We start from the raw sequence: 16,344 nt of genomic DNA, 5'->3' as shown, positions 1-16,344 counted from the left end.
AACAACATACAAGAACTAAGCGAAATAAGTCAATCAGAGAACAATTATCATATGATCTCTCTGATATGAGGAAGAAAGAAAGAGTATTAGAAAAGGAGTAAGTAAAAGTAAAATAAAAGCATTTATCTTTCTTATTCTTACATGATCTAAAATACAAAATGTTTAATAATAGTAACAATGTATTGAATGATTATAGCATATGGGTAAAGTGAAATGAATGAGAGCCATGTCATAGGGGATGAGAGGATGGATTAACAATAATGCTTTTATGAAGTATCTGAACTATACATGCAAAGCAATACAGTGCTATGTGAAGGTGGACTTAAACTAGTTAAAAATATATATTGAAAACTCCAGGGCAACTGCTTAAAAAAATGTATTTACATATAACTGAAAGATTAAGAGAAGAGTTAAAATGCTCAAATAAAACAATAAAAGCGAGAAAGGTTTAAAAGAAAACAAAAGACTAGCACAAGAAATAGAAAACAAATATGACAGAAATTAACCAAACTGTATCAATAATCACTTTAAATGTGAATAGTCTAAATATACCAATTAAAGGACAGATTATCAGAGGGGATGGAAAAACCAAGATTCAACTATACATTGCCTACAGAAAATTCACTTTAAATATAAAAATACAAATTAAAGTAAAGGGATAGAGAAATACCATGCTAACACTAATGAAAACAAAACTGGAGTATTCATATTCATTTCAGACAAAGCAGACTTTGGAATAAGGAAAGGCATTAGGTATAAAATGATAAAGGGATCAATTCTCAAAGAAGACATAGCAATCCTTAATTTGTATACACCTAACAACAGAGTATCAAAATATGTAATGCCAAAACTGATAGAACTGTAAATCCACAGACCCACTAGTATTTGTTGGAGACCTGAAAGCCCCTTTTTCACTGACTGATACATTAAGCAGCTGACAATCAGTAACTCACATGAAACATTCACCAAGACAGACTACATTATGGGCCTTAAAATATACTTTAACCAATTTATAAGAATAGAAATCATACCAACTATGTTCTTAGACTATACAGGAATTAAACCAGAAATCAATAATAGAAAGACAGCTGGAAAAACTCAAAATATTTGGTGATTAAACAAGATGCTTTTAAATAACACATGGGTCAAAAAAGAAGTCTCAAGAGAAGTTTTAAAATAAATTAATAAAAACACAGCCTATCAAAACTTGTGGGATATAGCAAAAACAGTGCTCAGAGGAAAATGTATAGCATTGAATGCATATATTAGAAAAGAAGAAACATCAATGATCTAAGCTTCTACTTGAGGAAACTGAGGAAGAAGAGCAATTTAGGCTTAATGAAAGCAGAATAAAAAAAAAATCATAAAAACTAGAGCAGAGGGGCATCTGGGTGGCTCAGTGGATTAAAGCCTCTGCCTTCGGTTCAGGTCATGGTCTCAGGGTCCTAGGATCGAGCCCCACATCGGGTTCTCAGCTCAGTGGGGAGCCTGCTTCCTCCTCTCCCTCTCTGTCTGCCTTTCTGCCTACTTGTGATCTCTGTCAAATAAACAAATAAAAAAAAAAATCTAGAGCAGAGATCAGTGAAATTTAAAAGAAGACAACAATAGAGAAGATCAACAAAACCAAAAGCTGGTAAACCTCCAGCCAGATTAACCAAAAAAGAGAGAGAAGGGAAGAGAAAATTCAAATTAATGAGGGGACATCACTATTACTCCCATAGACATTATAAGAATAGTAAGGGAGTAATATAAACAACTCTATGGCCAAAAGGTTGATCACAGAGATGAAAGACACTTCTTTGAAAGACACAACTGACCAAAACTCATACAAGCAGCCACTGGCCAATGCCAACGCCTCTACCCACCAGCTTCAGTACACACCAAAGTCATATGTCTAAGTACTCACCTCTTCAGGAGCCTATAACACAAGCACCCTCAAAGCCCTGATTCTCTCACCATATCCATCAATCCGGACCTCTTCTGACTGCTTCCAGAAAACTATCAGAATCTTCTCAGCCACAAAAAAGTATAAATCTCTCAGAAATGCAACACAACTTGGCAACAACTGAAGCAATCTACCAGGAACTGCTAGAAGTATTTTTCTTGGCAACCCTAAGGCCATTGAAACCCATCTCCATGTCTCACGTTCCTGATGCACTTTTATCACCTACCTACCTTCCATTCATCTTTCTCCTGTATCTCTTCCCTACACTGCTCTGTGCTTGCTTTCCCTGATTTACCCTCAAACTGCTCCTCTTCATCCCAAATCTTTTTGCTATGACTTTTGGAAATCCTTCTATATCTTCAAATTCTTCAACAAAAATTCCCTATATTTTCTATGCCTTAACTTCACTTTTTCTGCCTGCAATTACTAGAAGACACTATCACCCCTTCTCTATAAACCACATAAGACTTTGAGTAAACCATAAGACTTATAAGACATAAACCATAAGACTTTGAGTAAATATTACATAAAGTTTCTTCATACAGCATTTTGTTTTCATCTATTTTCACTTATCACCATATCTAATGAACTTGATGAACCATTAACCATATAGATAGCATTTTCAAAGGAACACTGAACTTTCAAAGGACAATAACTTATCTAAATACTGTAAGTTATTCCACAGATTTAGTTCAGAAATTTAACAGGCACAATACACACACAATTTAACCTTCCACAAAATGAAAGGTTCCCAGTTTCCGTAATACAGGTATTTTTTTCTCCCTGATTTGTACAACAAATAATCTACTTTAGCTTTTAATTATATGTGGAAATGTGTTAAAACATATAGATTGTACCACAGTACTTACAACATAGGCTTTGCGCTGTAAGTACAACCTATAAGAAGAAACACTAATGCAAGAGAGGTCTGTATAATCATTTAAAAGATGGCAAATATCCAAGTAAGAAACACACAGTAAAAGACAGCTGGTCTCAGAGAGTCCAGTTTTGCGATACGCTCTCTCCCCATCATGTGGGCATCATGTGGGCAACCAAATCCTTTTGTTGGTGGTTAACAGGCTGGCTCATCTGTGTGGGGCACTGGCACACAATAGTAGTTATGTTCTGCCTCACAAATGACTACACTTCATTGAGTTTATGCTCAGTAAGGCAGTGTTTGCAAACCACTTAGATTCCAGGACGGAAAGAGCTACAAAAATGAAACACCCAGTCCTTCTCTGAGGTTTGTTATTAGCCTCTGTTAGCCACAGGTTACAGGGCACTAAACACTATGTACTCTGTGTTTGCTTGTAACCAGTATGAAAAATAGCCTATAACATCTTTCTGAGGACTCCTAGAAAATTTTAAGTTAATTTAAAATCTGGGAATTTAACTGGGAAATACTTCGATTCTTAGAACTAGTTCTTGTCAAAATACCTCACTAATTCTTTCTTGAGTGTCAATCCAATTTTGTTTTAACTAACACTATTCAATAGATGATTGCTCAAGTTTAATGCTACTGGGGGTAAAATGTAAACAAAGTAAAACAGTTCTACTTGAATCTAAGTTCATTCCCAGCCTACCAATAAGCTTCTTGATGTTCAGAAATGCTTTAAGAAAAATAGATTCACTAGCTTAATAGCCCAGATATGTATAAGATAATTCTTTCTATATACAATACATAAGTTAGAGAATCTAAACCACAATCCTAAATAATACATTAAACTGATGTCCTCAAAACAGCCTGACAAAACATCATTTCTGAGCAATTTCTATCCTGTAACATTTATACCAAAATGCAAAGTATTCATGAGATGAGCAATATAAGCATCTATAAGAACTCTAGAAACAGTATAGATACACTTTGAAGAATAATTATATGACTATATAAAATTATTAAATATCTTAAAATGCTATTGGAACATTTTTGAAAGCAATGTTTCTGAAAAGTAACATTCCCCTCAGTTTTTGGTAGTGAATTATCCTCAGAGCTTCTCTGGCCTAGATAAAAAATGTACATATACTTAGAAAAATGTACTTCATGTATTTTGTTTGTATAACCTAATTTAGAATCTCTGGAAAGCAGAGAAAATTAAGAATATTTTCATTAGTTTATGATAATTCATTTTGATTATTTCAGAATTCATATTTTCCTGGCACAATTTGATGAAAATGTTCATGAACTTCTCAGAAATACTGTACTTACCTTGCTGTTCAATTAAACAAGATACAGTCTTATAACATTCACACAAATTGTAAAGTATAAACAATAAAAGGCAAGAAAAAAATGTCATATGTACCTTCAAAACAGAAATCTTATTTGACAATTTATAAGAGGGAATATAACATGCTCTTTCTCATAAGATATGAGGGACATCAGAAGAGAATACAGATATTTTACTAAACTCAGGATCCCTAAAAAAGATGAAATTTTTTTTTAATTTCTACAAATTTGACCAATAATGTCTGATTTTTAAGCAATTACATAATAGCATAAAACACTACAAAAAAAATGATTTAGAAGAACAGTCACATAACATTATGAATGCACTAAATGCCACTGATTATATACTTTAACAGTCCCCTCATTATAACAGTATATTTATAAATATACTTAGATATTTATATCATGTCAACTTCAAGTCAACATTAATTTTATATATAATTTTCTATTTATAGACAAATTTACATAAATCAAATAATAAGTTTTTAAATGATGGAAAGGTAAAAATAAGAGAATTACATACCCTCAATTTTTAGTGAAGAAAAATTTGTTAATTTTGTATTATTTGCCCTGAGATTCACAAAATCTTCCCACCCTCCACTAACTAGATAAATCTATAAACAATAAAAAGTTACTTTATTTGACATTCAGAGTCAAATATTATGAGAAGCTTGACTAATGTAATGTTTATCTTTTTAAAAAATCCAATATGTACCCCTGAAGGTAGACTTTAAAGGACAAAGAGGAAAGAGATTATTATTTTCAAAACTCATTTTTTTTTAAGATTTTATTTATTTATTTGACAGACAGAGATCACAAGTAGGCAGAGAGGCAGGCAGGCAGGCTCCCTGCTGAGCAGAGAGCCCGATGTGGGTCTCCATCCCAGGACCATGGGATCATGACCTGGACCGAAGGGAGAGGCTTTAACCCACTGAGCCACCCAGGTGCCCCTTCAAAACTCATTTTACCAAATAGGTGAACAAAACAAAGAACTGTGGCTTCCCACAAATCTCTGTCCAGCAATTCTTTTTTATCTAATTATCACTTTGAATGTACTCAGTTTAAAGCAGAAAAAATTAAACAACAAAAAAGCCAGACACAAAAATCTGAGATGTATCTTTTAAGAGAAAAATGAACATGCATAAAATATAAAATCAGTCTCTCCACATATCAGATAAAAATCAAGTTACAGAGAGAGACAGAGTGTGTGTGTGTGTGTGTGTGTGTGTGTGTGTTTATGTATGCGTGTACCCACTTGTATGTGCTTGTGAGAAGAGTATTTTTAGAACTGGAATAATCATAGAATTTATGTCATACCTGTGCTCCATAGATATATTTATCCAACATCTTGCCTCCTATTGTCTGTCCTCCTATATCCCAAACTTGGAGAGTAACATTCAAGTTCCCTTGAATATAAAAACAAGAATCCAGAAAAGGTAAGTAACAAAGTAACAACTGAATACAGTTCCAAAGAATTCAAAGTCACAATGATAAACTGTGGAACTAATCTGCTTTTTTTTTTAAGATTTTTATTTATTTATTTGACCCTAATCTGCCTTTTATTCTGCATGTTCATATGGTCAGATATTTGGAACTATAAAATAATATTGTCAAAAGAAATTATAATGGAGAATGTAGGTTTATACTTTTACCCCATTTCTACAGAACCATATTTATGATTACTACCAAAATAAAAAAAGCTTTAATTCATAAACTGCTCAAAACTTTTAAAAAATTTTTCTTAAACAGAAAATAGGATGATAGAACACTTGTACGGGGAGTAAAAACATATAATTTAAAAATAAAAATAGAACTTTATATATTAACCTACCCTATAGCACATAATGAATTTTACTGTAAACTCTAAACTCTACAGGTTCTAATACTCACAGATTAACAATAGACTACAAAAATGGACCCAGAGTTTCATCTCAAATTAATGCACTTTTAAAATTTAAATGTCACTCATTTATGTGCAATAGGAAATATAATTTTTAAAACCACGTATTTTCAAATTTGATCTATAAAATATAAACACATATGACAGCCCTCTTCAGAACAGATGCAGGATACATACCCAGTATTTCACTAAACATTATGATGCATTTACTGTTCAAAGCATTTCCATTGAAACAAATCATAATATGTGCTTCAAAGCCTTCATAAAATGGTAGAACAAATCCTCCCCATACAAGCATTATAAAAGCATTTAAAAATATTAAAAAGCAAGCAGGATGCCTGGGTGGCTCAGTCCAATAAGCGGCTACCTTCAGCTTAGTTCATGATCCCAGTGTCCTGGGATCAAGTCCCACATCGGTCTCCTTGCTGGACAGGGAGCCTGCTTCTCCCTCTGCCTCTGCCTGCCACTCTGCCTGCCTGTGCTCGCTCTCTCTCTCTCTCTCTCTCTATCTAACCAATAAATAAATAAAATCTTTAAAAAAAAAAAAAGCACTAAAAAGCAATCTTTAAAATTCATCTATTTTGCAAAGTATTTGCCTGATACAAAAATTTATAAGATAAACTATTCTCCCTTATGAATCCATAACCCCAAAAGTTAAAGACCATGTCCAATATACTTTCTAGTTTAACATTTCAAAGTATTTCTCCTAATGATGCAGTTTTCTCCAAAGAAGACAAAGTCTCAATTAGTATCTTCAAAATGAGCTCTCACACTAAAAAATGTACCTTCCTGAATGATTTGCAAATCAGAAAAAGTCAAAATAAAAACATAAGACAACTGAAAAAAAATCTTCTCACTTCAAAAACAATAATGAAAAAGATTATAAGGACATGAATTTTTATGCCAATGCCAAACACTAAAATCAGAGAATGTTAGTCACATCATTCAACTGAAAAGCAAGTATAACAATGGATTAACCAGCCAAGCTTTACCCTTAACTCTAAGTTTTGTTGGGTTTGTATTACAATCTTTCCATTATTTTGAGGTAGGTCTGTTGCATCTGCCAACGTGCAAAGGATTTACATGAGGAACTTCCATTAGCATTAATGAGAGCTCCTGAAGTTTATCACCAGTCATCATTCTCACATACACATACTTTCAACAATCACAGAGTAATGACGAAAATGTTCTTAGAGTTCTGTGAAGATGAAAACCGAAATGCACGACCTAAATAAGACTTATCCAACAACTGGAATAAACTCATTTACTTAAACATCTAAATTTTTCAAGTTTCAAAGCTGAACTCATTCTATGACACTGTCTCACACTAAGCAGGTGAGAAAGGACTAGCGGTCACTAGTAGTATGTTAAATCGCTTCAAGAAGCACCTAGATAAAGAGGCAGTACTCTATTCATTTTACTTGTAGACTCTTTACAGTCATTTGTTTACTTTAAAAAAAAAAAAAAACAGTGCTTAACAATACTAACTTTCTTCTGGTAAGATTGTAGGCAATACTTCATATAAGGTGTTTAATACCATTTTCTTCAAGGTCAATAAATCCTATCACTTGGCTTTGCATCAAGAAATATAAAGCTTTTCTGCCTTTAAATTCTGATAGTCAGATCCAATTTGAATTAGTTATTGTGAACACCTTAGCTACAAACTTTACGAACATGATATTCATGTTTCCAAATTCTCACTACATCATTTTAAGACTAAATCATATATTCAGCTTCCTCCCATCTGAGTTTATATTTATATTCATGTTTTGCAGGTATTTTTTAAATTCATACCTTTCTATATAAACACTGTTGTTGTTGGCTTGTTTTTTTTAATATACATATTCTAGTGCCTCAGAAATAAAAATAATTATGCATTACTGATAATCGACAATGCTAGCCCCCCCCCCAAAAAACCCACTTCTGCCATCATTATAGCTTCCACAAATGATACTCGCTTCATATTTGTTTCATATGTCTAGAAATATATTTTTAACTTCTACATGTGGATTTTAGGATTATTAACACATAAAAATAAAAATAAATTTCCCTATTTGGGAAACAAAATCACATAAAGATGGAATTCTAATCAATATTCATTTTAACTTCCCTAAATATAAATACATAAAGCTGCCATGTATATTTTCAAAATGACATACCTAATAACCTATTAAAATAGTATTCAAATAATCAAAACTGTAAAATTTTTTTAAAAAATCAAGAATACATCTGTTATAAATTTCCTACTAATAAAGAACATTAAGGAGATTGTCAGCAATCTAATCTCAAGTGCAAAATGCTACAAAATTCCCGCTACCCAGTAAGAAATGACATGTAACCAGTGGAAAAAAATAAAGTAAATGAGGTGACAAAATACAGGTAAGCTGCTTTTGTTATGAATCAAAGCCACCAAGAGGATTCAACAGTGACCTTGTAAAAGTACACTTGGTGCCTTGGTTAACCTTACTTAAAGTGCTGCATAGTCAAGATGGAACTAAAAACACAAGTCTGCCCACTTCTTGCACTAAAGACTTAGAAATCCTTTTCACAGTAGAACGCTGTTTACTGGACTGTACCCACAAGCTTCCTGAAAGTATTTTGACTAAGGCTCTTAAGAAGCTCTATCAGCAGAATCTCTGACTAACAGATACACTATTTTAAGCAGTAAACTCTGCACAGTGGTTGCATCCAGACTATACAGCATACCGGAACATGAAATATACTAAAATGGATGAATATTTACAAAGTAATGACCTTGAAAACTTGCATGAAGAGAATGTCAATAGATGGACAGGAGATATTCACGTTTAACAATCTGAATGGACAGAAGACTTACTAGAATATTTCACAAATATTAGATTCACCTAGTTTGTTCTTTACTATAAATTCAATAATGCTGCCTGTAATGTTTTAGCAAATGATACAAATATTAGTCATCCTACATTTGACACTACAATGAATTAAAATTAAGGTTAAAATATGTAAAGGATATACTGTGAACCTTGTAATTTATTTACTTCATTTCTTAATGTATGTATTAATTATATAATATCAAGTTACATTAAAACAATTTTTTCCTACTGAAATTTCTAACACAATTTTGAGTTCATGAAATAACATAAAACCAACTGCCTTTAAAAAAAAAAGAATTTTTTTCTGGAATTCTACCCATCCAAATAAAAATTTAATCAGGAATTTATTAAAATATATATTCATTAAGAGTATAAATTTCCTAATGTCATTTTTAACATAAGTACTTTCTAACTCTAAAATATTATACTATAAATTTTGATTTCAAAAATACCAAATATTTTTTTACAAAGTAATAAAACTTTAAAATGGGTAGTACTGTGCAACAGATCAGAAATCATCATTTGTATATATCACCTATTATAAAACCAAAACCAGTCCTAAGATATTTTTAATGATTGAATGTTGCTTGTTCCTGTATTTAAGGCTTTGAACTAAAAAAAAGTCAGAAAAACTAACTAATATTAATGGTATAGAAAGCTGATGCTCTTGCTAGTTAGCATCAAAAATAATAATCAATAACTAGATATATGACGGTTCTCTATGTACAACTGGCATCTCTGAAAAAACTGTTGCAAAAAATAAGCTTTCAGCATGTATATTATACGACTTGTGTATATATTCTTCTAGTAATTGCTATAAATACTCTGAATGCAGCATTAACCTATCCACACAAATGAGAATAATAAAAATAAAATGAGATTTTTCAGTTCTGAATACATTAAAAGGAAATACCGATGAAACAAAATATGCATGTGTTTCTCATAAGCCTCTTGCTGAACAATAACTTAGTTAACAGAAAGCTGGAATTCTTTTCTCATACTCTATCTTTCAATTTATTTTTCAATGGTAGCTGAATACAGACAATCACAAAATATAATAGAGCATACCACTAGTGAGATAAGCAGAATACCTTCAATTACCAAGAGTTTTCATTAGCTGCTCTAAAACTTTGATGGAGAGTTGTCTGACAGATGGGGTGTTTGAGAGGTTAACATATTTTGATAATATTGGAATTTATTAAACCCCTTCCCACTATATCACTCACGCTCCAGTATATGAATCTGAACACTACATTTGCAACTGTTTTTATTCAAATGTGTGTCCTCAGAGAGGAGAGAGACAGACTGGTTTAGAAAGTCAATCAAGATAAACTGCTTTTAATAAAATACTTTAAACATATAATTTAACCATCACAAATGAATGGACAGAGCATTTTAAAGCCCCAATTGTTCAGAAACTAACTTAAAACAGAAACCACTCTCTTTTTGTTATTATTTCCCTGTATTTCCCACAAAATGTGCTGCAACTGGCATCTAAATAGTTTCTTTGCATGGTGAACTGAAACATCTTGAATGCTCAAACTGTATTTTTATGAGTGCCTAGGGACCCTAAATTTTAGTGGTCTATTAAATGCCAGCAATTTCATGCTGCCTTGCATAAAACAGCATTCACATATTAGAGCACAGAAGTTCCATAGCTACATTATACTTCTGTTCCAACTTTCTCTTGAACAAAAAACTGAAGCAGAGGCTAATCAAAATAATATTTTAAAAAAATAATCCTTTCCAGTCTTTTCACATTTAGTTTATACAATATCTGTTTATAATTGTGTAACATTTGATTTTTTTCAATTTTTTAGAATTTTATAAGCAACTATTGTTTATTCTGGAAAAATGTGTGGAGTGGTCAAAAACAGCGGGAGAATGGGGGAATATATAAACTTTTTTCTCACACCCATGAACAATATGTCTTCATGGGAGATCCTGATCAAAGTTAACCTCCCTATGATAGATTTGCTAATTATATATATTTTCATGAGTATTATATATTATATATATATTATATATAAAATATATATAATATATATATTATATATAATAATATATATTATAATATATAATATATAATATAATAAATATATATATAATTACATATATTTCATGAGAAAGAGCCCCCAAATTTATTTTATATATCTCTGCTATTATTGTAAGATATGTACAATTTTCTATGTTAAGCTTTTTAGTCTCTTACCTGGCAATGTTATCCTTCTCAAAAAGAAATCCAGTCCTATGGTTTGTTTGTACTGTTTCCCAAAAGTTTCTTGAGCAAAACACGTAGCTAAGGAGGTCTAAAAAAATTGATGCATAGAATATCAAAATTAATGTCTTTGTTTTAGAAATGTAAACATAAAGTCATTACTAAACCTTATTAAGTAATCTTAGTATTTATACTACCATTAATCCAACCAACAACTTTAAGCAGTTCTAATCATTTACAAAGCAAAGAGGGACTTAACACTCCACCAGGTAAATTTCACTTGCCAACAGCTATCAGTGGGGACAACAGACTAATAGGTTAGATCTCTTTAAATCCCCTGATAGTCAAGCTCCTTCTCCTTGCTGGAAATTAGAATTTGAGATTTATCAACAAGAAAATTAAAACAACATGACTAAAGATCTGAATCCTAAATATCCATATATATCAGTTCAATACAATTCTAAGTTTCATTTCTGAGGCTAAATACTCTGAATATTTGTGCTCTCAGAAACAATAAGTACTAATTAAAAGGAGGAAAGTCTGTTCATATAATTTTCCTTTACAAAAAAGTATCTTTAAATGTCTAATTTTTCTCTATATTAAAGAAGTTAATGAAAATTATACTACAGAATGACTGAGATAATATTTATCTTTAAAATTAAGAAGTTGGTATTTTTAAGACTAATATTAAGTGGGCAAAAATATTTTCCATCCAACAACCATAAAGATTAAGTCACAAGAATATTACAACCAGAATAGATACACATATTTCTACATATTTTTAAATAACAACTCAAAGTTGTATTCAAAACTCTGGAGTACCATTTCCTATCAAAGCAGAATAAAAACCATTCTGGAAACAACTGAAATAACTCAATAACTTAAAAGTTTCTCAAATATTTTAAATGCCCTATTTATTTGTAAACTTCACCAAAAAGAAAGGCAGCTTCACAAAGCTTTTAAAGAGCTTTACGCTCTTTAAGAAAGACTACCAAAGTTAAGTGAAAACTGCCCTTTTTTATTTTAAATGTTAAAATTAGATATTAACTAAAATAAAATTCCCAAGACACCTTAGTATAATTAATTATAAGTGCAGCAATGCAAAAGGAAACTTGGCCAAATTTCAATTTCTTCAAACAAAAAGACCTAAAATTCTTTTTGACACAAGAACCATATTTTTCACACAAATGACAATCTGCACACCCTAAGTCTAATTCATTTATTATTCAAATACTCAACATTTGTAATAAATTTCTAAGATATGTGGTCAAATATTTATCGAACACCCTAAGAAAGATGTTCTGCTAGGCACTGAGAAATAAACTCACTACACTCAAATGAAAATTTGTTTGGCTTCCTAAAGCATGTAACAATAATATAAAAATGGAGAGCCTGGAATAAAAAAGGTAAGCATTCCTTTTTAAAACTCTTTGTTTTTCATTTATCTTTATTTATGCCATTGAGCGTGTTTAACTCAGAGTACAAAATCTTCTGTTAAGAGGTTCAGAGTTCCAGAGAAAAATAACTGCCACTATTTAACTATTACAGATATTTCAAAATGTTTAATATAGGGATGGTTGCTATACTTTTATAAGACAAAGAGAAACTCAAGGCACATGTAACATTAGCATAGTGCCATTTAAGGTAATTTTGCACTTTCGTGTAAGCTTCTCAAAGTTCAGTATTTTTATGTTAATGAATAGTTTTAAAAATTCGAAGGTTCTTTTCTTGGAAACAGGACTTCGAGATTCTGAAAGCCTTACCCTCACATTTTTGAGGCAAACATAAAGCTAGGATTTTTTGATTGGAATAAAGTATAATCTGTCAAAATTACAGGCCTGTGAGAACATGACAATATTAAAGTGTATTCTTACACTGTCTCTGGACATTCTATAAAAATTAAACAGAAAATCAACTGAATCAGTGGTAGGCACTTCCTCTTCAATTCTCTAGACTTTATCTGCCTTCTTTCACTCTTAATAATTTCTCTCAAGTCATTATATAAATACCTTTCTTAAACAATTATGAAGTGAACAATCATCTACCATATGTGAAACATCTTTATCTGATTCTTTATATTGTTTTGTCTGGTGAGCTTCTGCTAACAATTTTTACCATACTACATTTAGTAGTAATACCAAAGGAAAAAAAAAAAAATATTTTGCCTCAAAAAAATCTTAAGAAATATGTAATAAAATCAAAAGTATGAATCAAAACAGAAAGAACTAGAAACACATGTTACTAGAAGGAGGAGCTAAACTTCTCTTGGAGAAATTATTAGTGATTATATCAATACTCTATTGCTTTCATCAATGTGTATTTAAATGCCATGAGTTAAAACTGACAAGAGAAACTAATGCTAGAAAAAACAGCCAGGAGTTCAATTAGGATACAAATAAGAATGAAAGTGAAGCTGACTTCATAAAAGGATAGTAAAGGAAACAGAATGGGAATGTTGGTAGCTGCCAATAACTTGAGAGCAGAATAGGGCATGAAGAAGAAAAAAGCCTGTATACAAATATTGAAATAAAGGTTAGGTTTCTGATGTTTGTGTCTGAAAATCTCTGGCAGAAAATGCCTTTACAGTTTTAAAAGAGTTTAGTCAAGATGATAAAGACTAAGTCAAACACCATAAACAGTTACCACTCTTACCCTTTTAAGCAGAATGATAGTCCTAACTCAACAATATGGAAGGGAAAAAATCATGTCTTGTCCTACACTAGAAAGAATTTTAGACAGAGATGAAAAATTGTAATTATTCACACTAAATTAGCAACAAGAAGAAAACATGGCAGGCTAAACAAAAAACTCAGATAAAAAACTATGAACAAAATTCAACTAACACATGTATGAAACTAACTGATAAATACTGGAAGAAAAAGTAAAAAATTTAAAGAATTAGGATAAACCACAGGGTAACTGGCAATTTTTGTCTCTTTTAACAAGTGTTTTAGTGCTATAGATTGTCATTATAATTTTAAACAGGAAATGAATTCAGTTATGAGTTGACCATAAAAGGATTTAGGAAATGAAAAATTAGAAGGTATTCAAAAGAACACTGAGTAATAAGAAAACTATACAAATATACCTCAAAATTTTTATTGAATAAGAGTGTTAGAAACAATACTGATCTATTTAAAACAACTGAAACATTCAAAAAGTTTCTTCCCAAAAATCTTTTAAAGGTAATCAGAGCATATTAGCTTGTTTTTCCTCAGCAATAAAAATCAGTAACAAAATATCATCCGGAAAGGCAAGAAAAGAAATTAACAGAATGCTCCAAATTTTGCATATAAATGACAACTCTCCCAGGTGCCCTAGGAACTCAAATCTCAGAACCAAAGACTGGAGCAGCTCCGCTGGGCCAACTGCCAGGGAAGATGCAAAGAGCAGTCGTAACCAGAGAAACCAGGGTCCAAGCTACACCAGTAAAGGGCAATCATGAGCCAGAAACTGGTAACAATAACAACCTGCGTTTCTGAAGACCCTGGCTGGGAAAAGCGAGGGAAGAAGAAAGGAGACAGACTTTAGCAATATTCCCAGAAACAGTGTTGGCGCCTTGGACAGAAGCGACAGGTGTGAAGACACCCCGGGCAGAGGCTCCTCACTTTATTTGGGGGGTGGGTACACACCGTTTTGAGATCCCATGGACCCTCCCCAAAGAGCAAGCACCAAGAGATGATTCTTCGGGAGCTCCACAACCCAGAGTTAAAAACGTCAGCCTGAAGAGGTAAGGGGACTGGTTGTCGGATATTCTCAAGCACTCAGTCTCATTTATTCGATCAACCGTCACCGGAGACTAGACTCTAAGCAAAGATCCCCTCGGCCACGATAGCAACTGTACTCTCAGCATCAGCCTAAATTAAGCGCTCAATAGATATTTGCTGAATGAGTGCTTGTGTTGACAGGTGCTGTGCTTGGAGGGAGCAGTGATGAACAGGTATGATGCTATGATCCAGCGGCCAGCGTTTACTGAGTGCACACCATGTTCTGAAAGCTTTATGTGGATTTTCACACTGAATGTGTATTTGCACACTTCACCCTCTGAGGCGACCCCTATCAATAGCCACCTTACCGATGAAGCACAACTAGGGAAGCAATTTTGCCCTCCAGTGTCCCGACCAGTAGTAAGTGATGGGGCAGTGCTCACCCAGGGAATCTGATTCCAGAGCCACGTTCTTAGGAGTGCAGTGTAGGTACGTAAGGCGGCCGGCGGTGCGGGATGGGGGGATGGGAGGGGGGCGGAGAGGGCTAGCGGCGGAAGGCGGGGGGGGGGGCAAAGTGTGACCTGGACTAAAGTGAAAAGAGCAGATTTTTGCCAGTCCTCAGAGGCAAGAAACTGGAAAGCTTCCCACGAGGGCGATGCTGGCTCGACTCTTGAAGAAGTAGGAGTTCGCGCAGGCAAGGAGCTGGGAAGTGACTTTTTTTTTTTCTTTTTTTTTTTTCCTTTTTTTTTTTTTTAATTTAAGGAGAGCTAGACGGCTCTAGTCAGCCTTCACCCAGCGCCTACTTCGTGTCTGGCCCCAGGCTACGATCGGACGGGCCCCGGCCCTTGGAATACCGAGGCGACGCCGAGCGGCGGGGAGGAGGCTGGGGTTTGCAGGGGCCGCGCCGGGGTTCCTGCAGGCCGGAGACGGCGGGCCCGCTGGAGGACTGACCTTCCCGGAGGTGCCGTCCCCCAGCACGACGATTTTCAGTTGGCGGTCCTGGCTCTCCTCCTCAGAGTCCGACATGGTGTCCCGGGAACCAGGCCCGCTCCCCCACCCCCACCCCGAGGCAGAGGGAGGAAGGGTAACAGGGGGTCTCCGGGGGCGGGGGAGAGGAGGAAGGGCGGCAGTGGGGGCAGAACCCCCAGCCCCGAAGTCTCAGCGGCCGCTGGACGTAACTAGGCTGAATCACTCGCCGGGCGCCATCTTGCCCACTTCCCCTCCCCTGGGCGCCGCACCGCCCCCCACGCGCTACGTCTGTCGCGCGCCCCCTCCTCTGCGCCGACCCGCGCGGACGCGAGCCTCCCTAGCGAACCGGCCCATTTCCGGGCCTGGGACGGGGGAGGCGTTTGGACTGAGCTGGCGAGATGGGCGCTACTCTCGCACAGGCAGCTGTGAAGAAGGAAAACAAAATATATCGTTCAAACCCGGTAGAAAAATGGGAACCCAGTAACATTCAGGCATTCTATCATATTCCCGTGTGTCCATCACCCCCTGT

General features: G+C 34.3%; 1 protein-coding gene across 2 annotated transcripts in view; it reads right to left on the bottom strand.

The window, feature by feature from the left end:
• Window positions 1-16,082, bottom strand: part of LOC111149268 (RAB28, member RAS oncogene family) — a 116,963-nt gene extending 100,881 nt beyond the window's left edge. For both annotated transcript variants that reach the window (XM_022506236.1, XM_022506237.1), the window contains exons 1-3: window positions 15,798-16,082; window positions 11,134-11,230; window positions 5,487-5,575 (exon numbers count right to left, since the gene is read on the bottom strand). In XM_022506236.1, coding sequence (XP_022361944.1) covers window positions 5,487-5,575; window positions 11,134-11,230; window positions 15,798-15,872 — 261 coding nt within the window. In that variant the 5' untranslated portion in view covers window positions 15,873-16,082. The remainder of the gene's footprint in view (window positions 1-5,486; window positions 5,576-11,133; window positions 11,231-15,797) is intronic.
• Window positions 16,083-16,344: the final 262 nt, after the last annotated feature.

The sequence above is a fragment of the Enhydra lutris genome, unplaced genomic scaffold (genome assembly GCF_002288905.1).
Source record: "Enhydra lutris kenyoni isolate GAN:26980312 unplaced genomic scaffold, ASM228890v2 scaffoldscaffold21, whole genome shotgun sequence".
Lineage (NCBI taxonomy): Eukaryota > Metazoa > Chordata > Mammalia > Carnivora > Mustelidae > Enhydra > Enhydra lutris.
The sequence above is the reverse complement of the archived record's forward strand: the minus strand, read 5'-3'. Positions and strand labels throughout refer to the sequence as shown.